Source organism: Rhinolophus sinicus, chromosome 1 (assembly GCF_057876585.1).
Source record: "Rhinolophus sinicus isolate RSI-liver-muscle chromosome 1, RSI-T2T, whole genome shotgun sequence".
Classification (NCBI taxonomy): domain Eukaryota; kingdom Metazoa; phylum Chordata; class Mammalia; order Chiroptera; family Rhinolophidae; genus Rhinolophus; species Rhinolophus sinicus.
Window position 1 is genome coordinate 76,205,892 of NC_142501.1, and position 18,186 is coordinate 76,224,077.

Sequence of the window (18,186 nt, forward strand, 5' to 3'; positions counted from 1 at the left end):
TCAAATATTACAAGTTTGATGGTACACCACAAAACAACTTTTGGAGAGGGAGCTATTTTATAAATATGACATACATAAATAGCAGCCATTATATGATTAAACACTTTCAAAATTTAAATAAAGAAGTAATATTTATTAATATATTAATGTCATAATTGTGATTTGAATTTTCATGACCTATTATTCACTGCAGCCTTGAAGAAAATCATCTATTAGTTCTGTGCCTGGATACCTTATTATGAAGAATTATTACTTTAAAAAAATTTGCAAGTTAGATGATATTTTTTCACATAGATCACAATAACAAAATCTATACCAGTTAAAGGATGTATTAAAAATCAGTAGCCCAATTTTCTGAAATCAGTTACTAATTAAGTTAGCCTACTTATAGGATTTTTTTTTTAAATGTCTGTTTGTAATTTTTAAAATGCAACTACCTTCATATTTGTTATGTATGAGAGTTCTGACATTTTTAACGTTTAGACTTGAAATTTAAAACTAACTTTTTACTTACGATGTTATCACAGATAAATTGTTAACTATATGCAAAACATGTTCCTAAAAGCTGGATTGAATGCTATTCTCAGATGTACTGTTAGGAACTTTGCCTGCAAATTAAACAGTTACCAAAAGATAGTTGAAAGTAACTGTAGACATATTTGAACTAATCTGTAAGGCTTATTTTCTAGTATGGATATATGAGAAATACAATAAAGCTCATGATTGTTTTTTCTATCAGCTAGAAAGTATGACTGTCTAGTATTTTAAATTTTTGTATAAATGTAATATGTGACTTACTTTGAATATTACTGCTACATATTTAAGGAAAGCATTTTTTTTCTTTTTATGTTTTTGACTTATGGGAAATTATTTCATATACAGTGAAATGCACAGACTTTGATTGTACAATTCAGTGAGTTTTTACAAATGCATACACCCATACAATCAGCACTCAGCAACATACAGAACTTTTCCATGTCCCATAGAAAATTCCCTCGGACACACACTCCCCAAGGCAATCATTGTCCTGATTTTTATCAACATAGATTGGTTTCACTTGTTCTTAAGCTATATGTACTCTTTTATGTCTGGTCTATTTCTTTCAACATAATTGTGAAACTCATGTTGGTGAGAGTTTCAGTAATTTATTCTTTTTGTTGTTGAGTCATTTTTCATCATATGGATATCCCATTATTTGTGTGTCTGTCTTCTTTTGATGGACATGCATTCTTCTTTTGACAAATGTGCAGATTGTTCCAAATTAAGTGTTATGAATAAAACTGCTATAGATACTTTTGTGTAAATATTTTTTGTGGACTTGCTGGGTTGTAGTCTGTTTAACTATTCAAGAAACTGACAGTTTTCTAAAGTGGTTGTAGTATGTTAAATATGTACCCAACAACAATGTATGAGAGTTCTAATTCCTTCTCAGTATTAGCAGAATTTGTGTCATTTTTAATTTTAGAAATTCTGGTTGGTAAAAGAATTTGAATTCTATTATAAGTTTAATTGTCATTTCTGTAATGATTCATGATATTAAACCCTTTAACATAGTTATTGACCATTCATATACAGGCATTCTTTGCTTTACATTTTAGTGTGGGACCATGAATTATAAAGCTGAATCTGTGCAAAGCAATTTTCATAATCATGGGGAAATTTATGCTTGTTCCATGATCATCAAAATGTTTGGTCAGTACATTAAAAATCTCTTTTACTGTCAATTACAAATATATAGAAAAATGAAAAAATAATAAAACCAATATTTAGTTCGTACACTGTAATTTAAAACACTAGCAATATCAGGAAACTTTATGATTTCTTTGTAAAAAAATTATCAAGTGGTTGCTTAATTTTTCTCATTGTTTAGGTTACAATACAGAGAGAGCATCTTTTCTATGACTTGGCAAATTTTTATACTCCTTTCAGACATTGTATTAGTTTCCAACATTTTATCCTTTGCACTTTCACTGTTGTGAAATATAACATTATTTCTTTATACTGTTCTCCAAGAGTTCCCTTAACGTGAAGTTTTTTGTTGATATTACTTCTTCTGTGACATCATCCTTCATCCTTTTCATCACAACCACTTTTCTCATTTATGTCCATAAGTTTGTTTTTACTAAGTTCCTCTGGCTGCATATCTAAAGTTTCTTACATGGCAGCAATGTCAACATTCCCATGGTTAGCTGTTTGTTCTAAAACTCCGTTTATGTTTATTATGTTTGATTCAAATTTTGCTTTCAACTTTATCACTTTTGTTGCTTAGCTGCCATCTTTGTTGGCCAATATGTCACATGCATATGGGCCTGTGACATATGCACATGGGTGCAAGGAAGCAATATAACTATACACTTTGCTGAATATATTCTATCACATTGACTTGTCTGCCTTTTTAACAATACTATACTGTGTTGATCGCTATAGCTTTACAACAAATCTTGAAATCAGATAGTGTTTAAGTTCTAAAAAGTTTTCATTTTCAAAATTGTTTTGGCTATTTTGTTTCTTTGCACTTCCTTATAAATTTTATAATTTGAATCACCTTGTTAATTTTTCTTTAAAAGACAACAACCCTGTGGCATTTTCATTGGGATTGCATTGAATCTATGCATGCTTTTGGGGAGAATTGATATCTTAACAATATTAAGTTATCTGATCCATAAATATGGTTTGTTCCTCTATTTATAGGTTCAAATCTCCTTCAATGTTTTGAATTTTTCAGCAGATGAGTTTCTCATGTCTTTTATTATTCCTAGGTATTTAATTTTTTATGTTATCCAAAATTGAGTTATTTTAACTTTAGTTACCAGTAGTTTGATATAGAGTGTAGAAATACCATTGATTTTGTATATTGATATTATATCCTACAATTGCTAAATTCACTTATTATTCCTAAAAGTGTTTTTTAAAAATATAATCCTTTAGAATTTTCTACATTAAAAATATAATTTCATGTACAACTAAATTCATTTTTATTTTTTTCTTTCTAAACTCTGACTTTTTTTCCCTTCCCTTATTTCACTGGCTAGACTCTGTGATACTAATTAAATAGATGTGGTAAAACTGACATCCTTGCATTGTTCCTAATCTTAAGGAGAAGCATCCGTCCTTCATCACTTTGTACCATGTTTACTGTCGGATGTCCATGATCACATACTTTTTTACTCTATTACCCTTGTAAATTACATGATTTATTTTTGAGTGTTAAATGAAATTTACATTCCTGGGATAGACCACACTGGACAGATGCATTATTGTTTTATACATGGCTTGATAAGTGTTTATGAGTTTTATTATTTTTTCCAAAGAACCAACTTTTTAATTTGTTAATGTTTTGTTGTTTATCGGTTTTCCAGTTCATTGACTCCTGATCGTTATCATTTTTCTTCCAAATGTTTTGGGGTTTTTTGTTTGTTTGTTTTGTATTGTTTTTAAATTAAAGTTTATTTGGGTGACAATGGTTGGTAAAGTTACTTAGATTTCAGGTGTACAATTCTGTAATACATCATCTATATATCACATTGTGTGTTCACCACTCAGAGTCAGTTCTCCACCCCACTCCCCTCATACCCTCTGGTATATTTTGGTTTTAATGTGCTGTTCTTTTTGTCTTGTTATGTTGAAAATATAGATCATGGTTACTTTTGTCTTTGCTTTGTGTCTCTTTTCCCCAGCTTCATTGAGGTATGATAGACAAGTGAACATTGTATACATTCAAGGTGTACGACTTGATGTTTCGATATATATAGTGAAATGATTCCCCCAGTTAAGCTAATTAACCTGCCCATCACTTAACATATTTACCTTTTTGTGCATGTGTGGTAAGAACATTTAAGATCTACTTTCTTAGCAAATTTCAAGCATGTGATGCGTCAGTATTAACCGTAGTCTCCATGCTGTGCATTATCCAAAACTTACATGCTTGCAAGTTTCTACCCTTTGACCAACATCCTACTATTTCCCCTTCCCCTGTCCCTGGAAACCACCATTTTACTGTTTCTATGAGTTCAACTTTTTTAGATTGGACATATAAGTGATATCATGCAGACATCTTTCTGTGTCTGGCTTATTTCACTTATCATAAAGATTTTAAAAATTCTTCTCTTCAGATATTACCATTTATACCCATAAAGCTCCTTCTAATAATGATATGGCACAAATTTTGATTTTTTACTTTCACATAAAAATATTTTCTAATTTCCTTGCAATTTCTTCTTTGAGCCGTGATTATTTTAAAATATGTTTAATTTCTAAATACTGGGACTTTTGTAGACATCCTCATGTCATCAATTTAATTTGTTCCCATTATTCATTAGGGCTTATTATCTGTAGGACTTAAGTTTTAAAAATTTGTTGAGACGTTTTTCTATGGCTCACCATATGAATTATCTTGTTGAATGTTTTTCCATGCACTTGAAAATAATATATACTCTTGAGTTGTTGACCATAATGTTCTTTGTATTAGGTCAATGTGGTTGTTAATGTTGCAAATCTATATCCTTACCACTTTTCAACCTAATTATTCTATAAATTATTGGAAAGAGAATGTTAAAATATCTAACAATGATTGTGGATTTGTCTATTTCTTCACATTTGGCTCATGCATTTAAAAGCTTTTTTCATTAAACATATTTATGATATAACTTCCTAACTCACCCTTTAATCATTATAAACTGTCTCTTTTATCTTCAGGAATACTCCTTATCTTAAAGGTTCTTTTGTCTGATTTAATATGGATACACACTTTAGGTTACTAGTTGCATGTGTCTTTTTCTATTCTTTTAAATTATTTCTGTCATATTTAAACTGTGTCAGATAGACAGCAAAGTTATGAACAGCATATAATTGGGTCTTTCATTTTTGTCTGTCTGACAATCTCTGCCTTTTAAATGGAGCATTTAATCTATTTATATTTAAAGTCATTATTAGTTTAGTTGAGTTTAGTTCTCCTGTTTGTTGTTTGTTTTCTATTTGTCCTATCTCTTTTGTGGTTACTTTGTTTTCTTTCTTGACTTTCTGTGGGTTATTTGAATAGTTTTAGCTTTCTATTTTAACTCCTCTGTTGGATTTTTATCTGTACTTCCTTATCTTATTATTTTAGCAGTTGCTCAGCAGATTACAATATGATTCCTTAGTTTATCACATCTACTTAAATTAATATCATACAACTTCACATAAAGTATATGAACTTGCTAAAGAACAGTTTCATATATTTTGTGATACTTTGTGCTGTTGTCATACATTTGACATCTATATATTTTAAATAATTTATATCTATGTATATTGTAACCCCAAAATTTATTGTTATTTTTACTTACAGAGCCAGTAGACATTTAAATAAATGAAGAAAAGGCCACATGTCTTTCTCATTTAATTACCATTTTTAGTGTTCTTTATTTATTTCAGAGTTATGAGTTGATTCCCTTTCAGCTGAAGAACTTAGAATTTCTTCTAGTATAGATATGCTAGTATCACTTTCCTTCAGATTTTACTTATTTGAAAAATAGATACATTTTGCTTCCACTTTGGAAGAATTTTTTCTCTGGATAAAAATTCTGGGTTGATAGTTCAAACCCCAGTATTTTTCACTTCAAAAATGTCATTCTTTGTCTTCTAGTAATCATTGTTTCTGATGAGATGTCAGCTGTCATTTATTTCATTAGTTCTTGTGTGTGAAATATGTTATTACTTTTAGCACTTTTCAAATTTTTTTCTTTATATTTACTTTTAAACAGTTTGATTATGATATGGCTAGTATGGTTTTTGTTTCATTTATTTTGCTATGGGTTCATTCAGCTTTTGGTATTGGTAAATTTGAGAAATTTTTGGCCATTATTTTTTCAAATATTTTTCTGCCCACTTTTATCCTATTCTTATGGGACTCCAATGACATACTTCTTGATAATGATCCCTTAAGTGACTGAGGCTTTATATTTTTTCATTTTTTTTTCTTTGTTCTTCAGATTGGAGTTCTGTGTCATTAAGTTGAGTGATTCTATATTGTCATCTTTAATCTGGTGTTAAACAAGTCCAATTAATTTTTCATTTCGATATTAGACTTTTAAATTCTGGAATTTTCATTTAGTTCCCTTTCATTTTGTCCATCTCTCTGCTGAAACTGCCCATTTGCTTTCTAATTATGACCATGTTTTTCATTGTTAGATAAAATATTTACAATAGCTACTCTATTTTTTGCTAATTCCTACATATGAATTATCCTGTGATCTTTTTCTATTGAACACTTTTTCTTCTTCACCACAAGTCTCACTTTTCTGTCATTTGTAATTTTTCTACCTGCCCAGTAATTTTTAAACTCATATTGGACATTGTTGGAGATGTTTTGCAGAAACTCTGGGTGTTGTTATCTTCTTGTGAAGAGTGTGGCTTTTATTCTAACATGCCATTAAATTACTGAGTGGTAATTTTATAAATGTGTGGTTTTAGTTTCACCTTTATTTACAGAGAGAATTCTTTAAACCTGGGACACAGAGTAAAGTAAATGTGTGGCCCTTTTGAAATTTGAATGAGGCCTGAGCTGTTCTTTTCAATCCCTTACTTTGTTGGAATTCAAATTTTAAGTTGTGTCGCCCCTGTATTGGGAAACAACTAAAATTTCTTTCTTTATTTTTAGATTAACTTTATTATTTTATTTAACAACTAAAATTTCTACTCAGTTTTTCATCTGTTGCTTTCTACTTTGTTCCTTGTCACGTCATTTATACATGTACAATAAAGAAATTAGCTCAGGATTTCAGGGGATGTTCGACCCAGAATTTGGGTTTAACTTCACTATTGCTCCCTCCTTTCCCACATCACATCCTCTGACACTTCAAGCCAAAAGTTGTCCCCCCCCCACCACCGCAGAGTTCATAGTTGTCACTTGCAGTAAAATTAGTCTGACATAGCTATTCTGGCAATATAAGAATGGATACCCAAAATTTGTTTCAGCACTGGAATATTTTGACATAAATTTTTGGCAGCTTCTTCAGAATTATTTTTTGCATGATTTTGGCAATTCTAGTTAGACTGAGCACTTTTGTGTATAATAGCCTTACTGAATATCTTGTGATAAGTACATAGAAGGGGGGTTTAAATTGCAATGACTTTAAACAGTAGACATTTTTGTTCTTAAAATTATTTTGAGATTTTTCTATACTTTATTTCACAGATTTCCAAATCTTATTTCATTCTTTCTCAACTCTTGATATTTCACCTTCCACCTCTCTATTTATTCTCTTTCTCTCCCTCTCCTTCTCTCTCACTGTGAATTCCTGAGAAATGCAAATTCTTCTTTCTCTCTTACAGAGCTTTTCCCAAATTTTAGATCCAGGGCCTTATATATTTTAATCTATCAAGGTTTTCTGTACAGCCACAGTCCTTAGAAAAGAGGAATGATTTCAAGTGGCATTTGATTTCAGTCAGCATTGGTGACTCTTGTTCATCAATCAACATTGGTGACAACATTGATGACACTTTCTTCTTGAAATTTGTTCATGAGCCCATGCATCTATGCATCCATCCATTAGTTTGTTCACTTATTCACTTATTAGTTAAACAAATATTTCTTGTTTTTAAATTAAAGTTTATTGGGGTGACAATTGTTAGTAAAATTGCATAGGTTTCGGGTGTACGATTCTGCAATACATCATCTATATATCACATTTCTTGAGTATCAGTATGTACCAGACATTATTGGCTTACTTGCTTTTTTTAATGATCTCTTTTTCCTATTCTGCTTTATTGCCTATTAACTATTGAGTTGACAGAGACTGTATTCTTCGTCATCTGTTGTTCTGATACTCATATAGTTCTCTTAAATGTTCTTTACTCTCATGATTTCAAAACTTATATATACATATTTATCTCATTTTTTCCCTGACCTCTTATGATAACCTAAGTTTCTCCTGCCAAGACATCTCTATTTATCCATGCTGACAAAATATGAAACTAACATTGTATTTACACATAGCCATCCTCAAGTGAATTCCTACAAACCAGTATGTCTTTCCCATTTCCTCATCAGTGTCAATGGTTCAATTTAGTCTCCAGGTGTTAAAGGAGTGGTCTTAATAGACAACTAACTCTGCTATATAATTACTACACTAACAACTGCTTCAGATGAATTATTTCAAATCAAACCTGTCATTTTTAATAGATATTCTCATGATATTACTTGCTATAATGAGCTAGCAAGCTAATGACTTTATAAAACATATCAACTCCTTTTGCCTCTAAATAGGAGATGTACAATCCGCTTTCCTTGTATTGTTCTTAAAAAACAAACAAACAAACAAACAAAAAGCTTTTCCCCAGAAGTTTCGCTGAGATATTGTTATAAATAAGTTCTGTGTTCAATAATATTTGGTTTAAAAACTATTATTATGGCTGTTGTCCATAGAATTTTGGGTCCCCAGTTGTCCATATATACATTCAGGGATAAACATATTTTTTAAAAAATTAGGAAATCTTAGTCATGCTTATATATACTTTCTTAATTCTCTTTCATGCAATGGAATGTTTTAAGATGATTTAATTTGTCATACTAATAAGAGTGTATCAATTCGTATTCTCAGCTTTGTAGCATCACATATAATGTTTATGTAGCATATTTTGGTAAATTCTGTTCCAGCTACTCCAAAATCTATCTCTGGGTTAAGCCAGACTGTCCAAGAGAAGTATACCTGAATGAAATAATTAGAACCTCTGGAGAAATAGTCAAAATTTACAAAAATGTATTTGATAATTATTCTGCATACCCACACTATTATAAGAAAGAGGAAAGTTAAACATTTTTATTATTTACTATGTAGGGTTGTTGTTGAGGACTTTGTTCATTCATTTACATAGTACCCTACTTGTGAATTTGTGGGGAGAAATATACCCTTTATCTCAATACCAGAGATTGTTGCATTTTTCTTGCTAATTTTAATTTTTTTTATGGTCACAGAGTTTTATAATCTCGATTTTTTGTTTTTGTATTATTTGCTATAACACTCAGAGCCAAATCATAACTTACTTCTAGGAAGTAACAGTGTATGTTTATCTGTTAACCTAACTCCTGGGTTCATTCCATTTGTTGTACTCACTTTCCTCTCTGCCCATTAAATCATCATATTCTGCAATATTCTCTTACCTTCTCTTTTAGCTCCATCTCTAATCATTCCTTGTCACCTACATTGTACTGCATATATGCAATATCTAACCAGTTTCTATCAAGTTTTTGTTTTTCTAATGACTACCTATATGGAGGCTCACTCTTTTCTTTAAGTTTATACTTTACCAGTTAATCTCTTTTGGTTTTTCGCTATTGCCGAAAGCAGTCATCTAAACTTGTCTCTCAAACTTTCAGTGCCTTTCAGTAACACCACACTTGATGCCCCACCAACCTGTTTTCTTACTACTTCCTTAGACTTTTTTCCAGTATAGTGTACTTTCCAGCCCTTGACAAACATTTGTTGCCATTTATATATGTCTCCTCATACTCAATCTATTTAAACACTGCTTCTTCCACATCGCTACCAATCCTAAATTGTTCCTTCAAATTATAGCTCCCAGATCTTCTCCTTCCATTGGGCCTTTCCTTTCCCTGTCACCTATTTATGCTGGGTTCGATTAGCTAAATTGCTTTGCATGTATGTATGAAAAAGAGCTGATACCCTAAGACATATAATTGCCCATGCCACTCAATGTGAGTGTCCAAAAAATGCTATTGATTAAATTCAAGTTAATGCAAAATTTATATTGGGTTTGATGAAATTTTCTTTGCACTCAACTTTGCAGGGATTTCTATTTTTATGTTGATCCAAACTGTGTTACATTAGTAAACTGTACATTTATTTGTGTATGTTCGAATCATATATTTATACCTTGTGTTTCTAAAAGGATTATAGATTATTTAAAAATTAGTAGAGACAAAAATACTCTTAATAAACTGAGACAGATGGTGTTGATACTTTTATAAGTTTTATAAATATAAATTTTCAAACATCTCTTTGCTTAAAAGAGAGTACATCTGTGCTTGAAGATGAAGATATAGTGTCATAAATAAAGAATTAAGGAAACTTGGTCTTCCCTGTTCATATACTTAACCAGGTCAGTGAGAAGTCAACAAAACTACCATCAGAATCCTATCATGAAACTTGGCAACTTCTAATAATAATTGATATTCAGAAGTTTAGAGAATAATTATATTTTACACTCAGTTTCATCCTCTAAGTGGAATCTATTAACTAATCACTAAAACGGACATACATTTAAATCTGTTACAAATTTCACTTATATAGATCTACAGACTTTCATTTTAACCATGATGAAAGAATTTCACCGATAAGAATAATTTATGAATAAAAACGTAATTTACAGAATACCTTGGCAGTGAATGTTGATCGCTTCATCACAGTTCAGTCATGTTTAGAAAATCTAAGCAAGCTGTGTGATTACTCCAGGAAGCATGGAATGATGTGTTCAAATTAATACCATCTGTGGATAGAAAAAGTTTGAAGTTTTTAGTCATTCTTAAAGAATGGAAATCTGATTCTCCACGCTAAAATGAGTGTAATCCTTTTTGTATCTGTAATTCAATAGGACAGTTGCCTTGAAATAGTCTAGTTCAACACACAGCTCATCAAAAGAGAAGATACTGGATATAAATGAGGGTTACTGCTGGTCATTTATGAGTGTTTCTGAGATAGCCTTCTTTAAAAATAAATTGTCTCTGAGTTTTATATTTGGCCTCATATTAGTTTTATTTCTGGTTCATCCTTTTAAATACATTTGATTGAAAAATGTGGACAAAATTTTGTACCACATGAAAACGAAAGGACTGTTTGAATGAAGCATTAATCACATAGTTAACACTCATGGGTGTCCATATGTGTCAGATGGGTGTCTGTACAAGACCCATCACTGTACCTGTCACATGGAAGGCAACCGCCATTGTTATTACTCTTGCTTTAGCCAGGTTAAAAATAACTCTGGCATGGACCTTGTTTCTTTGTCAAGTTAAAGTACTATCCTGTTTAGATTTTTTCTTCTCTATAGCACTTATTTGGAGAATACTAGAATCTGTACACCAATATTAACCTGCTGAAAATTTTTTTACTGTGCAGAAAAGTTTGCCATTTAAGTCTACATTTCTAAAATCTGAACATTGGAGGCAGGGCGGAAGTTCTTCATAGAGCCATAGGCACCTATGAGGAGTCATCCCTCCTGCTGAAATGGGGAAAGGGTTACCTCCTCTTCTCCAGTTCATTGGTTGGCTAGTGCAACCCTTTCTTTTCCCATCCCTAGTTGCTTAGGAAACCCTAGGTAAAGGAAATTGAAACATAGACAAGGTGGTTGGTGGTAGATTTGACAGAAAGGAAAATGTCTAGACCATACTCCCTAGCTCTCATGGGGAAAGAACAGAGGCTACAGTTTCAATGCAAATGAAAAGTCAATCAAAAACGTCTGAAGTATCCCCACTGCACTTAGAATAAAACTGAAAATCTGTGATCTTATCTAGAAGGTTCAACATTGTCTGATTTTGGCCTACATCTCCAACTTTCTATCTTCCTATCCATCTCCTGTGGACCCAGCGTCCTTCTTTAAGTGTTTCCAATGTGCCACACTCTTCTCTAAATTGTAATTTAGCAGAGAATCCTTTCCTGACCATTTATCTAAATCAAATTCCTGTTATGCCCTCTTATTCATTTGCTCATGCATTCAAAAAATATTTATTAAATGCCTACTTTGTTGCAAGCATGAATCTAAACCTTCAGAGACACAATCTAATGTAGATGGACATTTGCATGTACATATATAATATATAAATAAACACATTTTGGAGTCATTGCTCAATCTTTTTTAATTGATATGAATGTAGAATCAAAACCTTTCTAGATCTTTGGTGTAATTGTTAACGTGAAGTGGAGATGAAAATAGGATTAGACCTATTTGAGGTGGGTTTTCAGTGTAGATCTGGGATTTATAGGAAAGTAGATATCAGTTCAAAATAATGAAGGCTGTGTGAACTAAGAGAGCTATCTGGAAATAAATTTTGAAATAAAGCCTCAAGATTTTGAGTTTCCCATTGCTCTATATATTTAAGCAGAGGTTAAATAAGTAGAGGTTGGCCATTTTGTAGAGAGAAGTTGTATTAGTTTTACTTTGTTGTGTCACAAATGATCACTTAATACCTTAAAATAGCATCCATTTATTCACACACTGTTCCACAGGTTCGAAGTCTGGCATCCTGTGCCTGGATTCTCTCTTCAGTGTCTCACAAGCTTAAATCAAGGTGTCAGTCAGCTATAATAACATGTGGAGCTCAAGTCCCCTCCCAGATCACATGGCTGCGGCAGAATTTGGTTTCTTACAATTGTAGGACCGAGAGATGTCCTGAATTCTTTATCATGTGGCCCCCTCCTTCTTCAAAGCCAGCAGTAGAGAAATGTTTATGCATTTAATCTATCTCATGCTAGATATCTTACTTCCTCTTTCTTAACTAGCCAAAGAAAAGTCTCTTCTTTTATAGGACTCATGTTATAAAATCAGGCCCACTGGATAATCTCCCTATTTTAAAGTAAACTGATTTGGATTTAATTACAGCTGCAAAATTTCATCACATCAGCACCTATATCACTGTTTGTTTGAAAAACAGGAAGAAGGTGTGTGTACAGGGGCCGGAAATCTTAGGGGACATCTGCCTACGTAAAGGTCAGACGTAAAATGTCAAGTTGACCAAGATCATCTCTCACCAAAATGGATCTATTATATAAAATTTTACTTATTCCCTGTTGCTACCATCTTGCCCCGTCTTTCCTGAACAAATCAAGTGGTGTAAGATTTAGTCCCTTTTCCTCTTGTGCAATTACCAAACTGGACTTGATAAAACATACTTTTGAACATCTTAATTCTGACACTTTGATAGCTTTCCATTGCCTGACAAGCTCTGGCGCAGTCTGTGCCCAGGCTATTGTACAGACTTTCTGTTTGTTATTGCCAATATGAATTATAAACTATAACCGAACTTAAGTTAGATCACATTACCCCCTCTTCTAGAATCTTTACAATTAGTGAAATCCTACCTCACATGCCACCTTTTGTCTTAAAACGTTCTCCAAACCCAAAAATCAGTCATATTTCTTGCTTTGTGTTAGAATAGTTTGAAATTGTGTCTAATCTTCAAGTGGTCTGTGTTTAAACTTAGTGGCTAAGGTATTTTAATAATTAGGAAATTCTACTATTTAGCCAATTCTGAAATTTCTTCTTCTATGAAGGTAAATTTTTCTTAATTTTTTTTCTCTAATTGTTTTTCTACTTAACTAAAGATAGAATAGAGGTGTGTTGTAATGTATCAAGTATTCTGTTTGTAATGCTACTTTAAAGTTAATGTTTGATTAAATGCAGTAATACTTGATGATAAATATTAGTATTTGAAAACAGAGTAATTGAATCTGATGACTTTAAGTAATTTGCTATTTGTTTTCCATTGCATTAGACTAGCTCTTCTCTTTCAGATTTCAGTAACTATATAAGCCATAGGTGTGTAGATAACTCAGTAAAAATTTAAGAGGAAATCTAAAATTTTAACTTAAAGTCTAGACCTCTCTGCAGAACTCCAGACTCATGCATCTGTATACTATTTGACACCTCTTTCTGGGTATTTGGTAGGCAATTCAAAGTTAACATGCTCAAATAAATTGTAAATCTTTCTCCCCAAAGCGTACTCCTTCTGGTTAATAGCAACTTTATCTTTCTGTTTGCTCAATCCAAAGACCTGAGAGTTTTCCTCTGCTACTCTCTGTCTCTTGCACCCCACATATCACACATCAGCAAATCCTATCAGCTCTCCTTCACATTATATTAGAATCTGAATGCTTCATTTCATTTTTGCTGCTATGATGCTGGTCCAGGCCATCATGATGTCTTGTTGTTGACATTGCAATAGCCTACTAATTATTCTCCGTTTTCGCCCTTGTCTCCCTTCAGTCTACTCTCAACACAGTAGCTAGAGTGATTCCATGAAAACATGTTAAAGCCTGTCACTCCTCTGCTCAAATGGAAGTCATAACAGTGTTCTACAATGTTGTATACAATCTAGCCTTCAGTGTTTTTCTCAGACCTGACTCCTACTAGCCACACTGGCCTCCTTGTAATTCTTCAAATATACCGAGCATAGTTCCAATTTAGGGCTTTTAATAGTACATTTTCCTCTGCTGGGAATGTTTGTCCCTCAAATATTCACATGGTTAGTTCCCCCACCTTCATCAGGAATTTCATGTCTTCTAACCAGTGAGGACTTCTCTAATTGATCAAGTTAAAAATTCAATATATCTGGAACAATCTCTCTCCTTCTTCCCTTCCTTACTTTACTCCATAACACTAACCATCATCCAAAATACTATATGTAATACTTATACTTTTATTGTATATAAACCTCCTGAATATAAATTACACAAGGGTAGGGACTTTTGTGTGTTTTATTCATTGTATTCCCAGAGCCGATAATAATACTTGACATAAATTGGGTGCTCATTCGATATTGAAGGTTGAATTAATATGATATGTTTAGGAATAAATGGGTTTTCTAAGTGCTGATTTAATAATTATCTTATTTTTAAGTGTGAATATTAACATACAGTTTTTATGAATGATATAATTTTCATAGAAGTGATTGTTGTTATTCTATCTCTGCCTTCTGAGCAAAAGCCCTTGCACATATACAGAAAAAGGCATGGTTGAAGAAGGTACTTAAACCACTTAGTTCATTGTTCTTCCATATTTCTAACCATAACATGATTGTATTTCTTGCCCAACAAATGGCTATTTTTAAACAACCAGACAAAAGCCTATGTATCCTGAATCCCTAACCAGGCTGAGCCTGGCACATGGTATTCATATAACAAACCAATGGTTAAAAAGAAATCTAGTAAGAGGTTCCAAGTAGGACTATGTGATTATAGGTAATATACAGATACCTTCATCTGTGTATTAATATCAGTGTGCTAGGTGATGTTCTAGAAAGGGTTTTGTTAATTTTAAATATATGCAAGATAAAATAAAAATCAACTACTTATATAAATTATTAATTCACTTAATAATCTTATTTATTTAAAATCATCTCCTAACCACATTTCCTATATATAAGATTCATTTGTATCTATCCAAACATTTAAGTATAAGAACGTCTTTCCTGGGAACTGAATGTTAAAATTCAGACCGTACCTAAGGCATGTATAAGATTATATGTGCCTGGATTTTCTTTTGTACCAGTGCTTATATACGAAGCCAAAGTTTGTTTATATAAAGTAGTTTATGAGTGAATTGGGGAGCAAAATTGGGAATAAAAAAGAATCACAATTGTTTTGTCCTCTATGTCTTTGAACCACTGGTTTTTGAAACATCACCTTAAGGTTCTGCTCACTAAATACGGGGATGTTAATCTAAGCGCAGTTGTAACAAGAGATACTTTATGACATCACTAGGTGCATAATAAATATTTTTAAATCCTGTTCCTTCTGTTTATAAAATATTTGCTAATTCTAATCATTTCCATTTTTCCCTTTAATTCTCAGTTCCCAGTGTTCCCGCAAATATTGCCTTTTCAAATGTTCAGTCAACTAGTGCAACATTGACATGGATGAGACCTGATACTATCTTTGGCTATTTCCAAAATTATAAGATTACCATTCAACTTCGGGCTCAAAAATGCACAGAATGGGAATCTGAAGAATGTGTTGAACATCAAAAAATTCAGTACCTCTATGAAGCTGACCTAACTGAAGAGACAGTACATGGATTGAAGAAATTTAGATGGTACAGATTCCAAGTCGCTGCCAGCACCAATGCCGGCTATGGCAATGCTTCAAGTTGGATATCTGCACAAACCCTGCCTGGCCGTAAGTAATGTCCTGTATGTGTGTATATACTTTTGCATTCAACACAAAGCTCTTTAAATGCTTTTCCGTAGAAATCACTCAAAGTGTAGGTAAAAGTTGCTCTTACAACTTAAGTTTTATGTTTTAAAACTAACTAGTTGCCCTACTTGCTTAGACAAATCATTAACATTAAATAAACAAATTTCTATTATTACTTCCTGAACACTATGATGGCTTCCAGAATTGTGATGGCTTCCATGCAACACTGTGTGTGTGTGTGTGTGTGTGTGTGTGTGTGTATGATATACATATACACACTGATCTCTATTCTATTCTGTACCTGTATGTTAATAATTTCTGCTTAATTCAATTGTATGTAAAACAACTGAACATAATTACTGAATTATTTCACAAACTACGTCATGTAGTAACATATTTACTTTTAATTTAATTGAATACCAATAGGAAATTCATTTTCCGTCGTTATTATGGCTTTTCTCAAACTTTCAGAGTTGTGCCGAGGTCCTAGGGTCCTATACAGGCCTGTCTTGTGGTCTATCACGAGGCTTTAATGACTGCCATGGAGAACTCTTAGTCCACGCCTACATTTTTCCTTCCTATCTGGAGGCTCTGTTGCATGTAAGCCAGGCTTTACAACCTTTTCATTGACTTCAGGCTTACACACACACACACACACACACACACACACACACACACACTCGTGATAGCTCAGATGGATTTGACTTCTAGCAGCAATTCAGCTTGTTCTTTTCACCTATGCAAAATTCTGAAGCGAAGAAATGCCAAAGGTCTGACTCCTAGTTTGAGATGAGGAGGAAGGGAAAAATATAGAGAAGAAACACAAAATCTCTCAAAAATTTTCTGCCATCTACACATTGTTCGGGATGTTTGCATTAAAAAAATGAGCTTTTTAAATGCTTTTCCAAAGAGATCACTAAGTGTAGGTAAAGATTGTTCTTGCAACCTTCGTTTTATATTTTAAAACTCACTTGTTACCCTACTTGCTTAGACAACATTAACCATAATTAAGTAAAGATTTCTATTACAATTGTGATGGCTTTCATGCAATGCACTGTCTCTGAAATGCTATTCCTGCCCCACGCTCTCCAGATCAAATTTCAGGTCAGCCAGGTCACCCATCCCAGCACCATCCCACATAAATCCTCCAAATAGGCACTTCTGGTTCCACCCTCCTATCTTGACCGAGACTATGACTAGGTGATCCCTTTCAAAGCCAAATCACATTTTCTTAAAAATTTTGCTACCGATTAGTAGAATAATGCCTGCACGTGCACACATGTGCACACACGTACATTTTCAGTAATAAATGAATGCAGTTTTAGTCCTTTAAAGACAGTGAAATAAGCTTTGATTTAGAAGCTACATTTTCTAGATCACTAAGTGTGTCTCGTTCCTATTTCCCAGAGTACCTGGCATAATGTTTGTATAGTAAATGCCCAATAAATGTTTGTTAATGTAATTCAACATGAGATAGAATCTGGAAAACTCAGCCATCAACACAGTTGTACAACCTCTCCTCTTTGTAGCACTGACTCTTGGTTTCTGTAAGATCTGCACTTCTGGTTTATCTCCTACCTCCCTGGTAGCTCTTTCTCAGCCTCCTTTGCTCACCTGTTTTTTTTTTTTTTTTTTTTTTTTTTTTTTTTTTTTTTTTTTTTTTTTTAACTCTAAGTATTGGAGTGCAAAGAGATCATACTTGGCCCTTTTCTTTATCAATACAAACCTCTAGGAGATCTTAAGTGTTCTTATTCTGCCCTGTGGCTTTAAAGTCTGCTTATATAGTGATTATTCTCAAATACACATTTATTTCCAGCTCTGACTGCTCGGTAGAACTCAGATCAGTATATTTATGTGATCCATTGATATCACTGGGAATGTGTTTTGAATATACCTCCTCAAATTAGCATGGTCTAAACACCAAACCTTCTCATCTTCCAATTTTCCCTATCTTAGTAAGGTGCACCGCTCATTTGGTTGCAGAAAATGAAAATATGGCAGTGTTCTCTTCCTCTGCTCTGCCAGTGGTATATTTCTACCGTGCCATCTCTATATATCCCCCCATTTGCATTGCTACCATATTAGTCCTGTCCTTCATACTGCTACCATATTAACCTGACTCACTTCCTGAGCTTTCAGGCTGATCTTTTTAAACCTAAATCAGATGATGTCATGTCCTTTAAAAAAAGACAACTATCCAATGAACCCATTGCTGTTAGAATTAAATTAGAATTTCTTAACATGATTACTAAGCCCTGCATGACCTCGCTTTTACTTAATACTC

The 18,186-nt window shown here is 32.8% G+C and overlaps 1 protein-coding gene across 3 annotated transcripts in view; it reads left to right on the forward strand.

Moving 5' to 3' along the window:
- PTPRQ (protein tyrosine phosphatase receptor type Q) overlaps positions 1-18,186 on the forward strand; it is a 241,992-nt gene that overhangs the window by 137,392 nt on the left and 86,414 nt on the right. For all 3 annotated transcript variants that reach the window (XM_088800966.1, XM_074325366.2, XM_074325367.2), the window contains one exon: positions 15,561-15,884. In XM_088800966.1, coding sequence (XP_088657092.1) covers positions 15,561-15,884 — 324 coding nt within the window. The remainder of the gene's footprint in view (positions 1-15,560; positions 15,885-18,186) is intronic.